The sequence below is a fragment of the Leptidea sinapis genome, chromosome 38, assembly GCF_905404315.1.
Source record: "Leptidea sinapis chromosome 38, ilLepSina1.1, whole genome shotgun sequence".
Taxonomy (NCBI): Eukaryota; Metazoa; Arthropoda; class Insecta; order Lepidoptera; family Pieridae; genus Leptidea; species Leptidea sinapis.
In genome coordinates this window covers 4,603,996-4,620,451 of record NC_066302.1, presented here as the reverse complement: position 1 = coordinate 4,620,451, position 16,456 = coordinate 4,603,996, and the positions used below count along the sequence as shown (strand labels likewise).

Sequence of the window (16,456 nt, the reverse complement as noted above, 5' to 3'; positions counted from 1 at the left end):
TATTTACAAGAACTTAGATAATTTTTAGGTCTAGATAGACAGTGACAGCTGTGAAAATGTCGAAAAAAATAGCGGCGAACTATTAACATCGATTTTCAGCAACGCTCGCACACTAAAACTAAGTGACATACTTACGTATCGCGAGTATAAGACGTAGGACTGTAATTGTCTAGCCCCCTTATTCATAATAGTCTGCTAACTTAAAGCATTCCTAATTCTCACTCTGTCTTCTTCTATTGACCTAAGTCAGAATGAGAAAAAACACTCCTAAGCGGCTGTTTAAAGTTAGCGGACCATTATGAATAAGGGGGTAAAAGTGTAAGCTCTATGCGTATTAAATATCTGTGACAAAAAACGGTTTCATTTTTCTTCTCTTTTAACCATCCTTATCTTTTCACTTCCGATTGAATCGTGGGATTTCTTTGGACCTAATTTCCTCTCTCTTCTCTGGCCAATGAAGTACTTTAAGCCTTTACTGCCATTGTTATTACCGCACTTACGCGATTTGGGATGGAATGCGTTGCTTCTTTTGTTCACAAACATCTTCATTTCTTATTGAATATAAGTACAAAAGTTATTTAGCTAATGGTAGGCGAACACCGCTTGCAATTTTCCTCGGAATTTTAAAATTGTGGTTATAATATGCCTTTGATAGTAGGTAGCCATTACAGATTGATTTAACACGACAAAACTCAACTGACTAACATCAAAATTTTGTGTTGCACAAAAAAGACAGCATTCCAATTAAGATGCTTTAAGATTATTATTATGGGTCGCGGGAGACCTCGCAGAACATTCGTCGACCAAATTGGGGACGTTTTGAGAAAAGGAGAGGTCCGAAGCACCCGCAACCGGCGAGCATGTATGAAAAGAGTAATGAATGTAGAGGAAGCGCGTGAGGTTTGTAAGGATAGAAGCAAATGGCATTCTACTGTCTCTGCCTACCCCGACACACACGACACGGAACAAGGCGTGAGTGTGTGTGTGTGTGCTTTAAGATTGTTTGACAAGATCTATAGCTCGACAAAAAATAATGATTGTTAAATAAAATAATATAAAAAGCGGCCAAGTGCGAGTTGGACTCGCCCATGAAGGGTTCTGTAGCAGCAAGTAACATAATATAAAAGTTCTTGTAGTTCATTGTAACTTTGATCGATGTTTGATTATTCAAAGTGTATAAAAAAAACTACTTACTAGATCTCGTTCAAACCAATTTTCGGTGGAAATTTGCATGGTAATTGTACATTATATACTTTTTTTAGTTTTATCTCTTATTTTAAAAGTTCAGGAGGGGCTCTCCCGCAAACTATTCAGTTAAAAAATCGATCTATATATATCCGACACGTAGGTATGGGTTTGATGAAAAAAAAAATCAGTTTCTGTTCTAAGTATGGAACCCCTAAAATTTATTGTTTTTTTTTTCATTTTTGTGTGAAAATCTTAATGCGGTTCACAGAATACATCTACTTACCAAGTTTCAACTACCAACCTACCTGTTGTATTCTACCTGTCTGTAATCAAAGTGCAATGCGCTTACGTTCATTGCTGCATTGCAAAGTTTAGTAGATCTACACATATTTAAACAAATTATTAAGAGGTGTACTTCAGATTCAATAAAAATCAAAAAAATTAAAAAAAAATTGCGTATTTTTATTCAATCTAATTCAAGTTACTATTATTGCTATTTTTGGAGTCGGTGTCAGCCAAGTTAGGTTTGTAACTATATTCATAGTTGTAGGTTAGCTGTGCTTGTGTCGGACGCGCAGCGTAACAAGCAGAGAGGCGAGGATGGGGCCGTTGCGGGTAGCCACCGATTCCAAAAATAACAATAATTGTAACTAGAATTAGATTAATTAGAATGTTCCCTATAACACAAGTAGATTTTTTGCTGAAGTAAAAAATGAAGGTTACCAGAAAAAGTTTAGCGAGAGTATAATAATTAAGACGAGAGTATGAATGTTGCAGAGCCTAACACGCCGGGCAAGTTCATCGTGTGGTTCCGTAACGAGACCACGCTGCTGGTGCTGTGGCAGCCGCCCTACCCGCCTGGTGCCTACACGCACTACAAGGTATCACATACTTCTGGAGCCCTATTACCAAAATAGAAATATGAAGTTTCGGGTGACGGATCGTACAATTTCCTATAAAGAAAGTGTTTCGGATCCGAAGTTCGATACGAAAGTTCGCGATCAGGCTATTTGTCTTTCGCTTACCTTATTCAAAATTCATTTGACATTTACTTTTTCGTTGTTTGACATTATTATGATCGTAACTATAACTTCACTTTTTATAGAAATGCGTCCGCATTATTCGGATCCGAAAAACTTTGGTAATAGTATGTAATTCGAAGTTCGTCGTACTTTCGTTTCGGACCGAAACTTCAGCTTTCGAATTTGGTAATAGACCTCCAGTTATCTATCAATTCTATACAAACTTAATTTGTGCCAAAATATTGAGTTAGTAAGAGCGTTCGGACGTAACCTGAGAGGCATGGGCTTGAGTTCCAGATTGTCCATGAATTTTGGTACAAACTAAATTTGTATATGTAATCCCAGAAGTGAGGGATATAACGTAAAAATAACAAACTGTTCAATAATTTTACTTCCGCACACTTCATTAAAGTACCAATGTGTTTCTATGTATTCCCTGAACTCTTTTAAATTACAAATAGAGTTAGTCCCCCGGGCGTAAAACGTATAGACAATGAAACCTCGTAAAGATACAGGCTAATACTTATAGTGAATTTTATTTAGAATATTCATGTTTTTGCGTGGATAAGTGTGTAAATTCTGAAGGCGCAGATTCTACTCCCGGTAAGGTCTGCTCACTGTAGAACAGGGGTGCTCAAGCTTGAACTGCTGGTGATCTACCTCAAAAATGTTAGACTATGATCGATCGACTCTGAGAGGCTTCAAGTATGCATTTTTTTCGTCAAGGTAAGTGTAGATCTGCTCTTAAATGTCAATGACAAAAGTTAAAATTATTGAAAATTGCGAGTTTAGTGGTTCTTACAAAACAAACGCGTTCTAGTGTCTTAAGTTCTAAACTTAACTAAAGAGTGGCTTTGGATGTTCAAGCGTGACACTGCATGTCATGAGCATACTTTTAATAAGTTGGTACGTAATTACCTGTCTAACCTGATCCCTGCCGCTGAATTCCACCTTCGCACGACACACCACAAGTTAGCATATGATCCCTACCATCTGGATGTGTGGCGGTCCTTCCACGTACTACTAAGCTGTGCAATGAGCTTCCTTGTGCGGTGTTTCGGGGACGATACGACATGGGTACCTTCAAAAAAGCGCCTACACCTTCCTTAAAGGCGACAACGCTCCTGTGATTCCACTGATATTGCAAGAGATTGTGGGCGCCGGTGATCACTTAACAACAGGTGACCCATACGCTCGTTTGTCCTTCTATTCCAAAAAAAATATTACCTATTTTAGTTACCTAAAAGAAAATCTGTGAATAGTTCTATATCGGATTTTTTTCTCGCGATCGCCAGTTCGAGCGCCCCTGGAGCCCTATTACCAAAATCGAAATATGAAGTTTCGTGTGACGGATCGTACAATTTCCTATAAAGAAACTGTTTCGGATCCGAAGTTCGATACGAAAGTTCGCGATCAGACTTTTTGTCTTTCACTTACCTTACTCAAAATTCATTTGACATTTACTTTTTCGTTGTTTGACATTATTATGATCGTAACTACAATTTCACTTTTTTTTGCACTTTTGCAAAACTTTGGTACTAGGATTTAATTCGTAGTTCGTCGTTCTTTCGTTTCGGACTCGATTCGGTTTCGAAACTTCGGCTTTCGGTTTTGGTAATAGACCTCACTGGAGGTGTATTACCAACTAGATAACTGTATCTATGAATTCTATAGAAATGCGCCCGCATTATTCGGATCCGGATTAATAGGATTTAATTCGAAGTTCGTCGTTCTTTCGTCGATTTTAGTAATAGACCTCCTGTAGAGTGTCGTGGTCCGCAGGTGTCGATCGAGCCGCGCGACGCGCGCGACTCGGAGCTGTACGTGGAGAAGGAGGGCGAGCCGCCGGGGCCCGCGCAGGCGGCCTTCAAGGGGCTGGTGCCGGGCCGCGCCTACAACATCTCCGTCCAGACCGTGTCGGACGCGCAGCTGTCGGCGCCCACCACGGCGCAGTACCGCACCGTGCCGCTGCGGCCGCGGAACGTGACGCTAGAGCCGCCGCCCGGGGCCACCGCCTTCACGCTCACCTGGCTGCCGCCCGCCGACAAGAGGTACGCCACAACTACCACTACATACAACTACCACTACATACAACTACCACTACATACAACTACCACTACATACAACTACCACTACATACAACTACCACTACATACAACTACCACTACATACAACTACCACTACATACAACTACCACTACATACAACTACCACTACATACAACTACCACTACATACAACTACCACTACATACAACTACCACTACATACAACTACCACTACATACAACTACCACTACATACAACTACCACTACATACAACTACCTCTACATACAACTACCACTACATACAACTACCACTACATACAACTACCACTACATACAACTACCACTACATACAACTACCACTACATACAACTACCACTACATACAACTACCACTACATACAACTACCACTACATACAACTACCACTACATACAACTACCACTACATACAACTACCACTACATACTCAAAATGTTAATGAGTTATGCTCTTGATAAAAAAAAATATTGAAGTAGGCGTTATTTTGCGGAAATCCATAATTATATAAATGATTTAAGTTTTCTTTAGTGTTTTTCGCCTCTACATGAGGCATCCTCGGGACGTGTTGTCTCGCCAGTCTTGTGCCAGATTTTGTCGAGACAACACGTCCTGTGGATGCCTCGTGTAAAGGCGAAACACGTGTCGAATTGTTTAAAAACAAATATTGACGAAATGAACACTAAAGAAATCTTAAATCACTTGTATATGACCATGATTGCTATGGGTTAACTTTTAAACATAAACAAATTAGAATTGTTTCAGATAAGATTTTTAAAACTACTTGTAGACAATGAAAAGGGGTAGACTTTGGGAAGATATATATGTGGGTTTTATGGTAAAAGTATTTATTAACTTAAGATACTAAATTAATCTATGACACTTGGTAAATAACTATAATTAATGGTTCTACTGGTGAGTACGCGGATCTCTACTATTAATTGGTTAAAATGGTTACTCGGACCAGTTCTGTAATCGTTATAGGCAAATGGTTAATGGTAACTAGGACCGAACCGATCAATGGTTACTCGAGTACTGCATCTCTACTATACATTGGTAATAAATGATAATGGTTAAAATGGTTACCCGGGCCGGTCCTGTAATGGTCAATTGTAACCAGGACCGGCCCGATCAATGGTCACCCGCGTACTGCCTTACTAAAGGCCACACATGGTTTTATTACAATTAATAGTATCTATTAAGCAATATTTGTAATATAATGCTGTTCGATGGATTTACTTCGAACAGACAATAAAATAAAAGAGAAATGTAAATACAACTATAAAAAGTTATTTTAAGTACTTATGTAGAATACTACCAATTACCTTAAAAATTAACCCCCTTATTCATAATAGTCTGCTAACTTAAAACATTGCTAATTCTCACTCTGTCTTCTTCTATTGACCTAAGTCAGAATGAGAAAAAACACTCCTAAGCGGCTGTTTAAAGTTAGCGGACCATTATGAATAAGGGGGTAAATATTTACTTGCACTACACCACCGTGGCATTCAAGAGTGTAGCCCAACCCTGGTATGTCATGCTCACCTGACAAGGTCTACATCTGATGGTAAATATGAAGTACATAGAGATATAAGACACGAACCTAATAAATAGTGTTTAAAAAAATGTTAAAAAAAAAACATTATATTGACAATCAGGACATTTTATAAATCAACATTATAATAATAAGAGTCCTTAGTAATGTTAAATAATAAAGTGTAAAAATTTTAACCTCCGCGTTTATAAAAAAAAACTCCATAACTATAGATCTATTTAAGTAACTAAATGTTAAGTTAAATTAATATTGCGCTGATCCCACAGACAAACCATCAAGATGGTATTGTGGGACCATTATTTTATTTAGTCATTGTAATATCAAAGCTGTAATAAATAAGTAATAAAAAAAAGAAAAGTCAAATAAACTTCATTCAATTAGGCTTAAACTAAGCGCTTTTCAATTAACACAGGAAATTAAATAGCTTTGACGTATGACACTGCATACCCTTTATTTATTTGACCATCATTAGAAAAGCACAACAGTTTTCCTGAATTGTATAATCTACGACTATTCTATTAACCGTCATCTTATCAGATCATAATTCCGCACGTAGGAACAGAGATGAAGTATTCTCATATTAATGTATGCGTGGCAGCGTCAGCAGCCAGTCGTCAGTTTATAAACTATTTTTGATTGGTGATTTTTGAAATGTATCTTTGCCCAGACTTAAAGCTGGCCTGTCTCACTCGCCGTGTAGGTTATCAAAATAGTAAGTACGCGCGACGGCCTCTACAGCGAGGCTATCCAGAAAGAACTCGCGAGCCAGCAGTGACGCACGCGCGAGCTTTGTTCGTCACCTACTTCACCGGTCCGACCGATCATTAAAAATGGATAATTGCGATTCAAAATTATTTTTTAAGCGTCCTAAAGACGCTGAAACCATTTAATTTAAAATTATAATGAAATTACCATTCATGACAGTTACCTATATATTTCCTATACTAAGTAGTTTTGACAACGAAATAATGAATAACAGTGTAGGTTAGTAGCACTGTGCGATCTGAATTATACCTTATTGTATGGCCGCAAAAGTCCCTATTCCTTTAATTCATTTTGTGGAGTGAGGCTTCTGTATTTAAACCATTACATTACATATTACATTTATTTACGTGTGTGTGTGAATGATGCAGCTACTGTACTCAATAACTTTTGTATTAATTTACATTTACTTTTTTGACTTACTCGTGTAAGACATTGACTATTTGACGTTTGAGTGTGTCTGTTGCATCATTTTACATATTATATTGTCATTGAAATGATTTGTAAATCGATGGCAATGTAAATATTGATATAAAAGAGTGGCAATGAGTTTCTTGCTACTTCTTCTCATTAGCTCAACCCTTTACGAAGTAGCGGTGGATTCAAAAAGAAAAAAAAAATTTTTTGACAATCATAAGTGTCATTTCCGTGACCTGCATGAATAAAGTGATTTGATTTATTCTTTGCTTAAAGTCGGATATCATTAACGTGGCAACCTGTCCATTTCTCAACACGCGGGTATTATTAGCAGCACCAGATGTGTTAAGTCGCTGGTCTGAAATGACGTGGTGGTTCGCAGCGAGTTCCAGAAGTACCAGATCTCAGTATCTGCGGGCAGCGGAGCGGGCGCAGCGGGCGGAAAGCGGCTGCCGCCGGTGGTGCGGTCGCGGGAAGAGCCCACGTCGTGCTCGTTCGAGGGGCTGGAGCCGGGCGCGCACTACGCCGTGGCCGTCAAGACCATGTCGGGCAAGGTCACCTCCTGGCCGGCCACCACCGAGGTCACGCTCAGTAAGTGTTCGCGCCGCTCCACACCGGTTCGTACCGGTAGCGACCGCACCTGCAATGACCTCTTACCTGCGCAGAACCCCTGGCCGTGCGCGAGCTGCGCTGGGAGCGGTCGACGGCCGCTGGTGAGGAGGGGCGTCTACGCGTCTGGTGGACCCCGCCTGACGGCAGTACGCAAGACGAGTACGAGGTATCCACTAGCGAATTACTCAGTCAATAGAAATCAAGAAAGTCACAATTTCAATTGAATATCTAAGTTGTCAATTCCTCTTTTTAAATAACTTTATTATGAAATGGTAGGTGGTACGTATATAAATAAATTTCAATGTGACTATGGCATACTTCTATTTTAATCGTTATATTTTCGCTTAGATAAATGTTAATGTAATGGTCACACCCATCGTATCTGAATGTTGCATTTATAAGCGATAAACTATTAGACAGTTTTGATAGATAAACTACAAAGCAGGGGCGTGCATATCAAATAGGCAATTAGGCAGTGCCTACCTCGTTATGAACCTAAATATATATAGCACTAGTGCCAAAATTAATTTACTATCTAGACAGTCTACACATAAAAGAGCTAAGGAATTGGAGGATGAATGTCATTACATTAAAACTATTGAAGCTTCTAGTGCTGCGAATCCTAAACTATTTTGGTCCTACGTAAAATCAAATAAAAAAGGCTCCAATTCCCTACCATCCACACTAACATTAGAGGGTCGTGTAGCTGATACAGGTGATAAAATATGTAATCTCTTTTCTCAATACTTTCAGTCTAATTTCCTCATTCCCACGTCACAGCCTCATCAAAGCTCACATACAGTTAATCATTGTCCTTCTGTTTATAGCAGCACTATCAGCACCGTACATATTGATGATTCTACAGTTATGAACCTGTATATCACCTTAAGTCAGTTGATCTTACAAAAGGTTCGGGATCAGATCATATAGACCCATTATTTATATCCTCTTGTTCCAATAGCCTTGATAAACCATTGAAAATACTCTTTATCAGATCAATTAATGAAGGTATAGTACCTAAAATTTGGAAATCCGCTTTCGTTACTCCTGTATACAAAAGTGGAAATAAAAATTACAGGCCCATCTCCAAGCTATGTATATTTGCCAAAATCTTTGAACGTATTATTTACACTCAGGTTTACAGCTTTCTAAAATCTACGTTCATACCTGAACAACATGGTTTCATGCAGAATCGGTCGACCACCACTAATCTGTTATCATTTATTGATTACACGACTGCAGGTATCGATGGAGGTAGACAAGTAGATGCAGTTTTCACCGATTTTAGTAAAGCATTTGACCGAATTGATCACTGCATACTGTTACAGAAACTTCAATTTGCTGGTGCTGAAATACATGGAAATCTATTCAGATGGTTCACCTCTTACATTGAAAATAGGTCTCAACAAGTTGTTGTAAAAGGCTATGCCTCTTCTTGGATAACTGTGTGTTCTGGAGTGCCACAAGGCTCATTATTAGGCCCTCTATTATTTAATATATTTATTAATGATGTAGGCGGTTGCTTTGAAACATCCAATTTTATGCTGTATGCTAATGATATGAAAATATTCTCAAATATCACCAGAGATTCAGATTGTCAGCTTCTTCAAGTGGATCTAGAAAGATTTGAGGCATACTGTCTTCCTAATAAACTAAAAACACATCGATAATATAGTTAAAAAGGCCAAGAAATCTTCTGGTTTCATCAAACGGATATGTTCTCAATTTTCTAGCATAAAACGCATTAAAATACTATACTGTTCATATGTTCGAAGCACCCTCGAATATTGTTCTCAGGTTTGGAACCCTCAATATGAAGTTCACATTAATAGACTTGAAAAAATTCAAACAAGTTTTTTAAGATATTTACAATATAAGTGTAATACATAATATGATGCAGATTATATAATAAGATGTAAAAGGCATCACATACTTCCATTACAAATAAGACGTCAAATAGCTGATACTGTTTTTTACTATAAGTTACTCCACTCTAAGATAGATTCATAACTACACCAGGACAAAATGTACTATATACGTTCCTTATTATTATATTACAGGCAACATTCATATTTTATAAGGTGTCCACAAGCAATAAATCAGATATCAGTAGACTTGCCTGATTTTGATATATTCAATACGTCACCAAACGCGTTAAGAGGTACATTGACGAGGTGTTGGATGAGTGTGGGTTCTCTTGATTGCTGAATGCCTGAATTTTATAGTATCCATTCAGTTTGTCTTCGTGTATTTATATCTATATACTTTTATTGTATTACTTCTTGATCTTTTTTTGTATTTTTTGTTCATTATTTGTAACACGCTTATAGTCTCTTATATGCGAAAACTGTTAATGGTTAATAGATGTATACTTTTTTAACCTATTTATGTCATGTAATACTGTTTGTTATCCTAATAAAATAAAATAAAATAGCATATACGAAGCAAGCAGCGTTTCATACAAATTATACCGTATTGTCGGATTAAAGCGCAACAACGACTAGTTAGATCTACTGTGCTTACCCTGCTAGAAAACCAATGCACGCTCCTGCTACAAAAATATGAAGTGATGCCATATGCTAATCGTCTCTTAAAGTGACATACAATAAAGTCTTCTGCTTCAGAATATTCATCCATTAAGAAGTGAGCAGCAGTTGTAATATACTTAAATGAATACTAATCGTGTCGTGCTCAGGTGTCGTACCACGAGGAGGGCGAGGGCGGGGCCGACGACGGCAGCACGCTGACCACGCCCACCTCTGACGTCACCCTGGACGCGCTGCTGCCCGGCGTCGAGTACACCATCACGGTATGTACGGTGTATTTCATCAGATATCAAAAATTCATTTCTCGAATAGAACCTATATAGAACCTATTCATTAACTATCTCTGTGACCACTTTGGGCGTGACCGACAGCTACACGAATGTATGTAGAAATCACGTCCTTTCTTTGAAACCGAGATTAACGTTGCTGACGCAGAACTAATAACAATTTCAACATTTTTGTATTCAATTTCAAAAAATTAAAAAAACCATCACATGGCATTACTGACCAAAATCATTTTTTTATTAGCTTTTTTCGATCTTTACAATCCTTACTTTCCTTTAAAGACACATACATTTTAATGATATTACAAGAGACCTTCCAAAAGTCGCCGCAGTTGAGGTAATGTACGAGTGCGTATAATATTTCCAGGTATCAGCAGTGTCCCGCGGGGTGAAGGGCGAAGGCGTATCGGTAATGGCGGCCACGCGGCCGTTAGCGCCGGTCCTGCGTGCCAGCCAGGCGGAGCCGCCGCCCCGGAGTGACTCCGGCGACGACAGTGAACGCCGCTCTCTGCTTCTCACCTTCAGCTCCGACGTGAACTCGCGCCAGGACCTCTACCACCTGCGCTACCGCCGCTACAGACCCAACAACACTGATGACGAACCCTTCAAAACTGTTCGTATACCTTCACTTCTACCACTACGCTTGTTTCATCGATAAAAAAATCCCATTCTCTCGCACTTAAACTTCCTTAGTATTGAAACCACTGTTGCCAAAACTCACACATTTGCAAATCAAACTACATTTTCAATTCACAGGAAACAATAATTTTTAGTGAAAAGCATTTTTAGATGTTCAAAATTAAGATATTATATTAAATGTGAAAATTATCAAAGATATTTTTCCCGTTAACAATCAAATTCGAGCACTAAGCAAAAAGTTCGGCTGCTCAACACTATAAGCAACTGTAATCACTTTCTCAACCAGTAGAAAATTAGTTTAACTGTTTGCCGCTAGAGGATACGGTAACCAAATACCTTGAGCACATTTAAATTCTTTGTAATATACAATGACGTTCGATGCATATAGACAATGCACCTCATACAAAATCAAAGTCGAAATATAGCACATGACACAAATGACACCATAATACTCCAGTTTTTTAAAATATTATTGGTCAATAGGCAGCAATGTAAGCACAATTTCAGTTTCATCTGCGTATTTTGAATTAAAAACCCAATTTGGACAGTGACATAAGTGGAGTAGGAGCTAGGTATTTTTTTAAACCCAGACGAAAAAGAGGGTTGCTATAAGTTTTACGTTCGTGTGTCTGTCCCTATTTTCCGATCAAGATCTGTTCAGTCGAGGGTTTTTTACGTTTTTAACCCTGGATCCCTACACTGTTTTTAGCAGACTGATTTTGCTACATTCGGTGCTGGAGAACCCCAAAGTTTAATGTGGTATATTTTTTTTTAACTAATAACAGGTTTTAAAAATACCTTTTTTATTAGTACTAATTAGGAACTGAGATCACAAATCAACCTTAAAATTTAGCTTTTATAATTAATTTGAGCATTTTTGGCATACTTTGACTTAGAGCTACAAGCAAATTGGAAATTTGCACTTGTTGCATTTGGTCTTCGACTTCCGGTCTTTATTTCTTGGACAGAAACTACAACGTCCCTGGGTCGCTGTCCAATAGTTGGTCTTTGATCCTGTATGGGTTTTTTTAGGATCCCAGAAACCACTTCTCGTACATCCCTCCTCAAAGATGGCTTTTGCAATTGTTCTTCCAAATGTTCCTTGATGAGCTCATAGCCCAGTTTTTTTTTAAAAGTGCGGCGAAATTTTATTTCTGGCTTATTATTTGCCATTGAATATTTGAAAAGGACCCAGGAGTTTATTCCCTCACCATTTAAATGCCCATAAAATATGCTCATAGGCCAACGTCCTGTTCTTCAATGTACAGAGTATTTTTTCGCCATTGCATCAAAAACATCTACACCTCCTTTGGTTTTATTATAATAATGTATTATTTCTGGTAGCTCAACTCCATTGCTTTTGTCTGGAGAGTCGTGAAGAGTCGACAACATGATGACGACTTTTTTCTGGGTCAATTTATCACGGTTTCTTCATCCTCTTCATCTTTGGATTCCCTAACCAATATGTTTTTTATCTCCTCCTCTCCTAATGCTCTGTCAGCAGCCATCTACAAACAAATCAATCAAAAAATTTAATTAAACAAAAACGAAAGTTGCCTGAAAGATATCGCTCAAAGGTATAAGGCCGCACATTGTACATATCTGTGTTTGACTTATCCATAATTGTTTAACTGTATAATCTGATGTGCAATAAATAATATTTGTATTGTATTGTATAAGACAAAAACAATCACCGAGCCCAATATTGTGTTAATATATTATGGTAAGACTATTTCATGATTCAACATCAAATAAAACTACAAAACAATGCCTTAAACATTATAAAAACATAGTGTAAAACTATAAAAATACTTACGATTTTCCTACACTGGGGTGATAGGGCACCCCACAACACACGTGCACACATCCACACTGTACGGCCGTTGCCGCGTTACGGACCAATCAGGAGCAGGTGTCTCTCGAGAGTTAAATACGCGGATGCATAAACCTTTCCATTGAAAATAAAAAAAGTTATTTGAAAAACAAATACTGCTGGGGTGCTCCAGCACCCCCAGTAGTGTTCTAGGGTTAATCAAAAATCACACTCATATTATAAAGGGGAAAGTTTCTATGTTTATTTCTTGGCTTGTGTTTTTATTTGTTACTTCTTTACGTTCTAAAGGAATTTGGATGTAATAAGTTAAGGTAACGTTTAATTAGAGAAACTATTACTCAAATATTTAATTTTTTACATAATTAGTTAAACTGGTTATTTAAATGTTAAGTTCCTTGAATTAAAAAAAAATGTGTTTTAGACTTGGATATCTTTTTGGTATATTCTTACACTAAGCAGACATCATAATATATTTGTGTGACAGCTTTTGTCAAATTTTAAATGTGGTTGAATCCAAACAACTTATATCCTTTAGTGATGAAATATAAATATGCTTATTTGGTTTGTAAATTTCTTCATATCTCCTTCTTACTACCAACTGGCGCCAATTTTCTTTCATTATATCGTGTAGAGGAAAGCTGTAGAATATTAGCTTTTACATACTTGCGATGTAAATAAGTATCAAATATCACTGGGTAACGATACTTCCGTGATAACGTGTAAATAGCACTAGTATGTAATTGTTTACGTTCTTGGAAGCTATGCACATTACACAAAATACAATATTGCTAATCATTGCTCACTAGGCCTTAAAAAATGTAACAAAAAAACAAGTTCGAAGTCGGTTATTTTTTTGTTAATTTTATCTTTTATTTTTAGATTTTTAGTGAATCTGAACTACACCAACTAATAATTTTTCTAAATTTGTGTAGATCTACTACTAATGCAGCAATGAATTTTAATACAGACAGTTAGAAATTCTGCCACAGATCGCAACCTTACTGTACGTCGTTTAGGAGTTCCATTGATTCCATTGATATTTGACTACGACAATTATTTGACCATAACGACGTGACGGTAGGTGACTCAAATATCCGGATAGCATATAAAAGATGCGGCCTAGTATCATAAATTTGCTCCTAAGATTTGAAGAGTTCCGTTACTTTGTCATGGATCCCATAATCGGAACCTAACCAAACTCTCACCAAACTACTTTTAAAATATATTCTTTCCAATTAAAAAATAATTATCGAAATCAGTTGGCGCAATATTGAGTAATTCTCAAACTTGTCGCTTACATTCTTATAGCAAATTTAAGGCTTTCATGGTTTTCTCATGGTTGCCACTATCCGATATGAACCAAATTGCAATGGGATCACACGAGAAGCACCACCTTTCAAAAACAATTATCAATTATCAACATCGGTCACCCAGTCGAAAGTTCTGAGGTAACAAACATAAAAAACATACCGACGAATTGAGACCCACCTCCTTTTTTGAAGTCGGTTAAAAAGAGCGACTCTATTGTTTTCATTTCTGACTGTGTCCTTTCATCTGTCCCATTCTGACCCATATTTAATGGAAAAATATTAATTTTATTAAATTACTTACGATTTTTGCAAATTCATCTTATATAAATAAATAACCTTACCGATTATAAGTCACACAATCTTTTTTTGAGTCGTTAATCTATTATTTAAGCACTTTTTATAGCATACTTAGGCTTGTTGATGACACACAGTTGACACACGACTAAGGAGAAAAGTGTCTTCAAGCACACTTTTGCCGTTCCGTTATCAGACTGCGAATGATATGTCTATATGTATAGAACGTCATTGCGCGGCAGAGACAGTGTCGGAAATTTATACTTGTACCAAAATTGATGGACGATGCGGTATTCAAACCTATGTCTCGAACCTAAGCTTATTTTTTGGTACAAATATAAATTTGAATATTATTTCCAGAACCGACGTCATTTAATTGATATTAATAAAAAATATTGTGAGTAATGACCGTGAGTTGTGATGTGACAGTTGGAGACCAACGAGACGAGCGTCGCTCTGGAGGATCTGTACCCGGGAGCCGTGTACGAGCTGCAGCTGGCCGCCATCAGCCACGGGCTGCGGAGCGACACGCACTCGTTGCTGCAGCCAGTCCGTGAGTATACTAATATTTTAGTTTGAGTCTGTGTGTAGTCAATATTGGGTCACGGCTGGTGAAAAAGAAAATGTTCTTCAGGTATTTTGTTTGTTATACTTGTATAGTAAGAACTTTTCATTTCGATCGACAAACCATGGCTTACGAAAAAGCCTTAATTTGTTAATCTTTCAAAATAATTACAGTAAATGTACCACTATTTGTATGCCAGAAGCAATCATAAGTATTCAAAAGATACTTTTGAGATGATTTTTAAGTGTATGCCTGGAGCTGATGTCACTAAGGCTGCGTCCTAAATGACGACGCAAGCGCAGGCAGAATGAACGGCACATTAATCGGACGTTCGACGGATGTTTGAATGAGTCCGGAATGCGAGTGGGCGCGCACATTTCACGGCGCACTCTACTGGCGGATGTGCTATCAATACGCGTATTTTGTTTTTCGCTGGCGGATAGTGAAGAGAAATGTCGCAAATTAATGACTTGCTGAAGATTGCCGTTGCAGTAGCCGATGTGATACTGCAGGGCATGGATATTTTTATACCAAGCTCTGAAGTACCGATCGGTGGCAGATCACAGCCCTGGTTCGATGTGTCAGTTAAAGCAGCATATGACTGCAAAAGACAGGCGTATCGAACTTGGGTTGCGACGCTGGGCTCAAAGGATCCGAACTGTAAAGTTCTAAAGAGGAAATATAACCGTGCCTCCAGATTTTTTAAGCGGCAAATCGCCCGTGCCAAATCGAAGCACGTCGTCAAAATTGGCGAGCAGCTTTCCAGTTACCCGACCGGAACACGCAAGTTCTGGTCATTGTCGAAAGCTGCTCTTGGTAACTTCAACCAGCTGTCCATGCCGCCGTTGCACATGAGGAATGACACCCTGGCCCATACGGCAAAAGAAAAAGCCGATCTCCTGTGCACTCTTTTTGCCTCCAAGTCGACTCTTGACGACAACGTAAAAACACCGCCGACCATCCCGCGGTGTCAGAGCTTCATGCCTGAAGTTCAGACAAAAAACTGTTCGGCGAGCTCTGTTTTCGTTGGACGTCAGGAAGTCGAGCGGGCCAGATGGCATTTCTCCAATCGTGCTGAGAACATGTGCCCCTGAGTTGACGCTGGTGCTAACGCGTTTATTCCGGCATTCTTATTCAAAAGGCGTAGTCCCTGACTCATGGAAGTCAGCCCTTGTCTATCCGATCCAAAAAAAGGAGACAGTTCGACTACAACAAACTACAGGCCTATAGCCATTATCTCCCTGCTTTCCAAAATCATGGGGAGCCTAATTAACCGCCAGCTCTCGGTATACCTCGAGGGTCAGCAGTTGATCAACGACCGGCAGACGGCTTTCGCCATGGTCGGTCGAC

General features: G+C 38.4%; 1 protein-coding gene across 1 annotated transcript in view; it reads left to right on the top strand.

Moving 5' to 3' along the window:
• Nucleotides 1–16,456, top strand: part of LOC126975850 (tyrosine-protein phosphatase 10D) — an 87,905-nt gene that overhangs the window by 11,651 nt on the left and 59,798 nt on the right. The window contains exons 5-11 of the mRNA XM_050823893.1: nt 1,966–2,069; nt 3,993–4,261; nt 7,405–7,613; nt 7,688–7,800; nt 10,330–10,443; nt 10,832–11,077; nt 14,971–15,094. Coding sequence (XP_050679850.1) covers nt 1,966–2,069; nt 3,993–4,261; nt 7,405–7,613; nt 7,688–7,800; nt 10,330–10,443; nt 10,832–11,077; nt 14,971–15,094 — 1,179 coding nt within the window. The remainder of the gene's footprint in view (nt 1–1,965; nt 2,070–3,992; nt 4,262–7,404; nt 7,614–7,687; nt 7,801–10,329; nt 10,444–10,831; nt 11,078–14,970; nt 15,095–16,456) is intronic.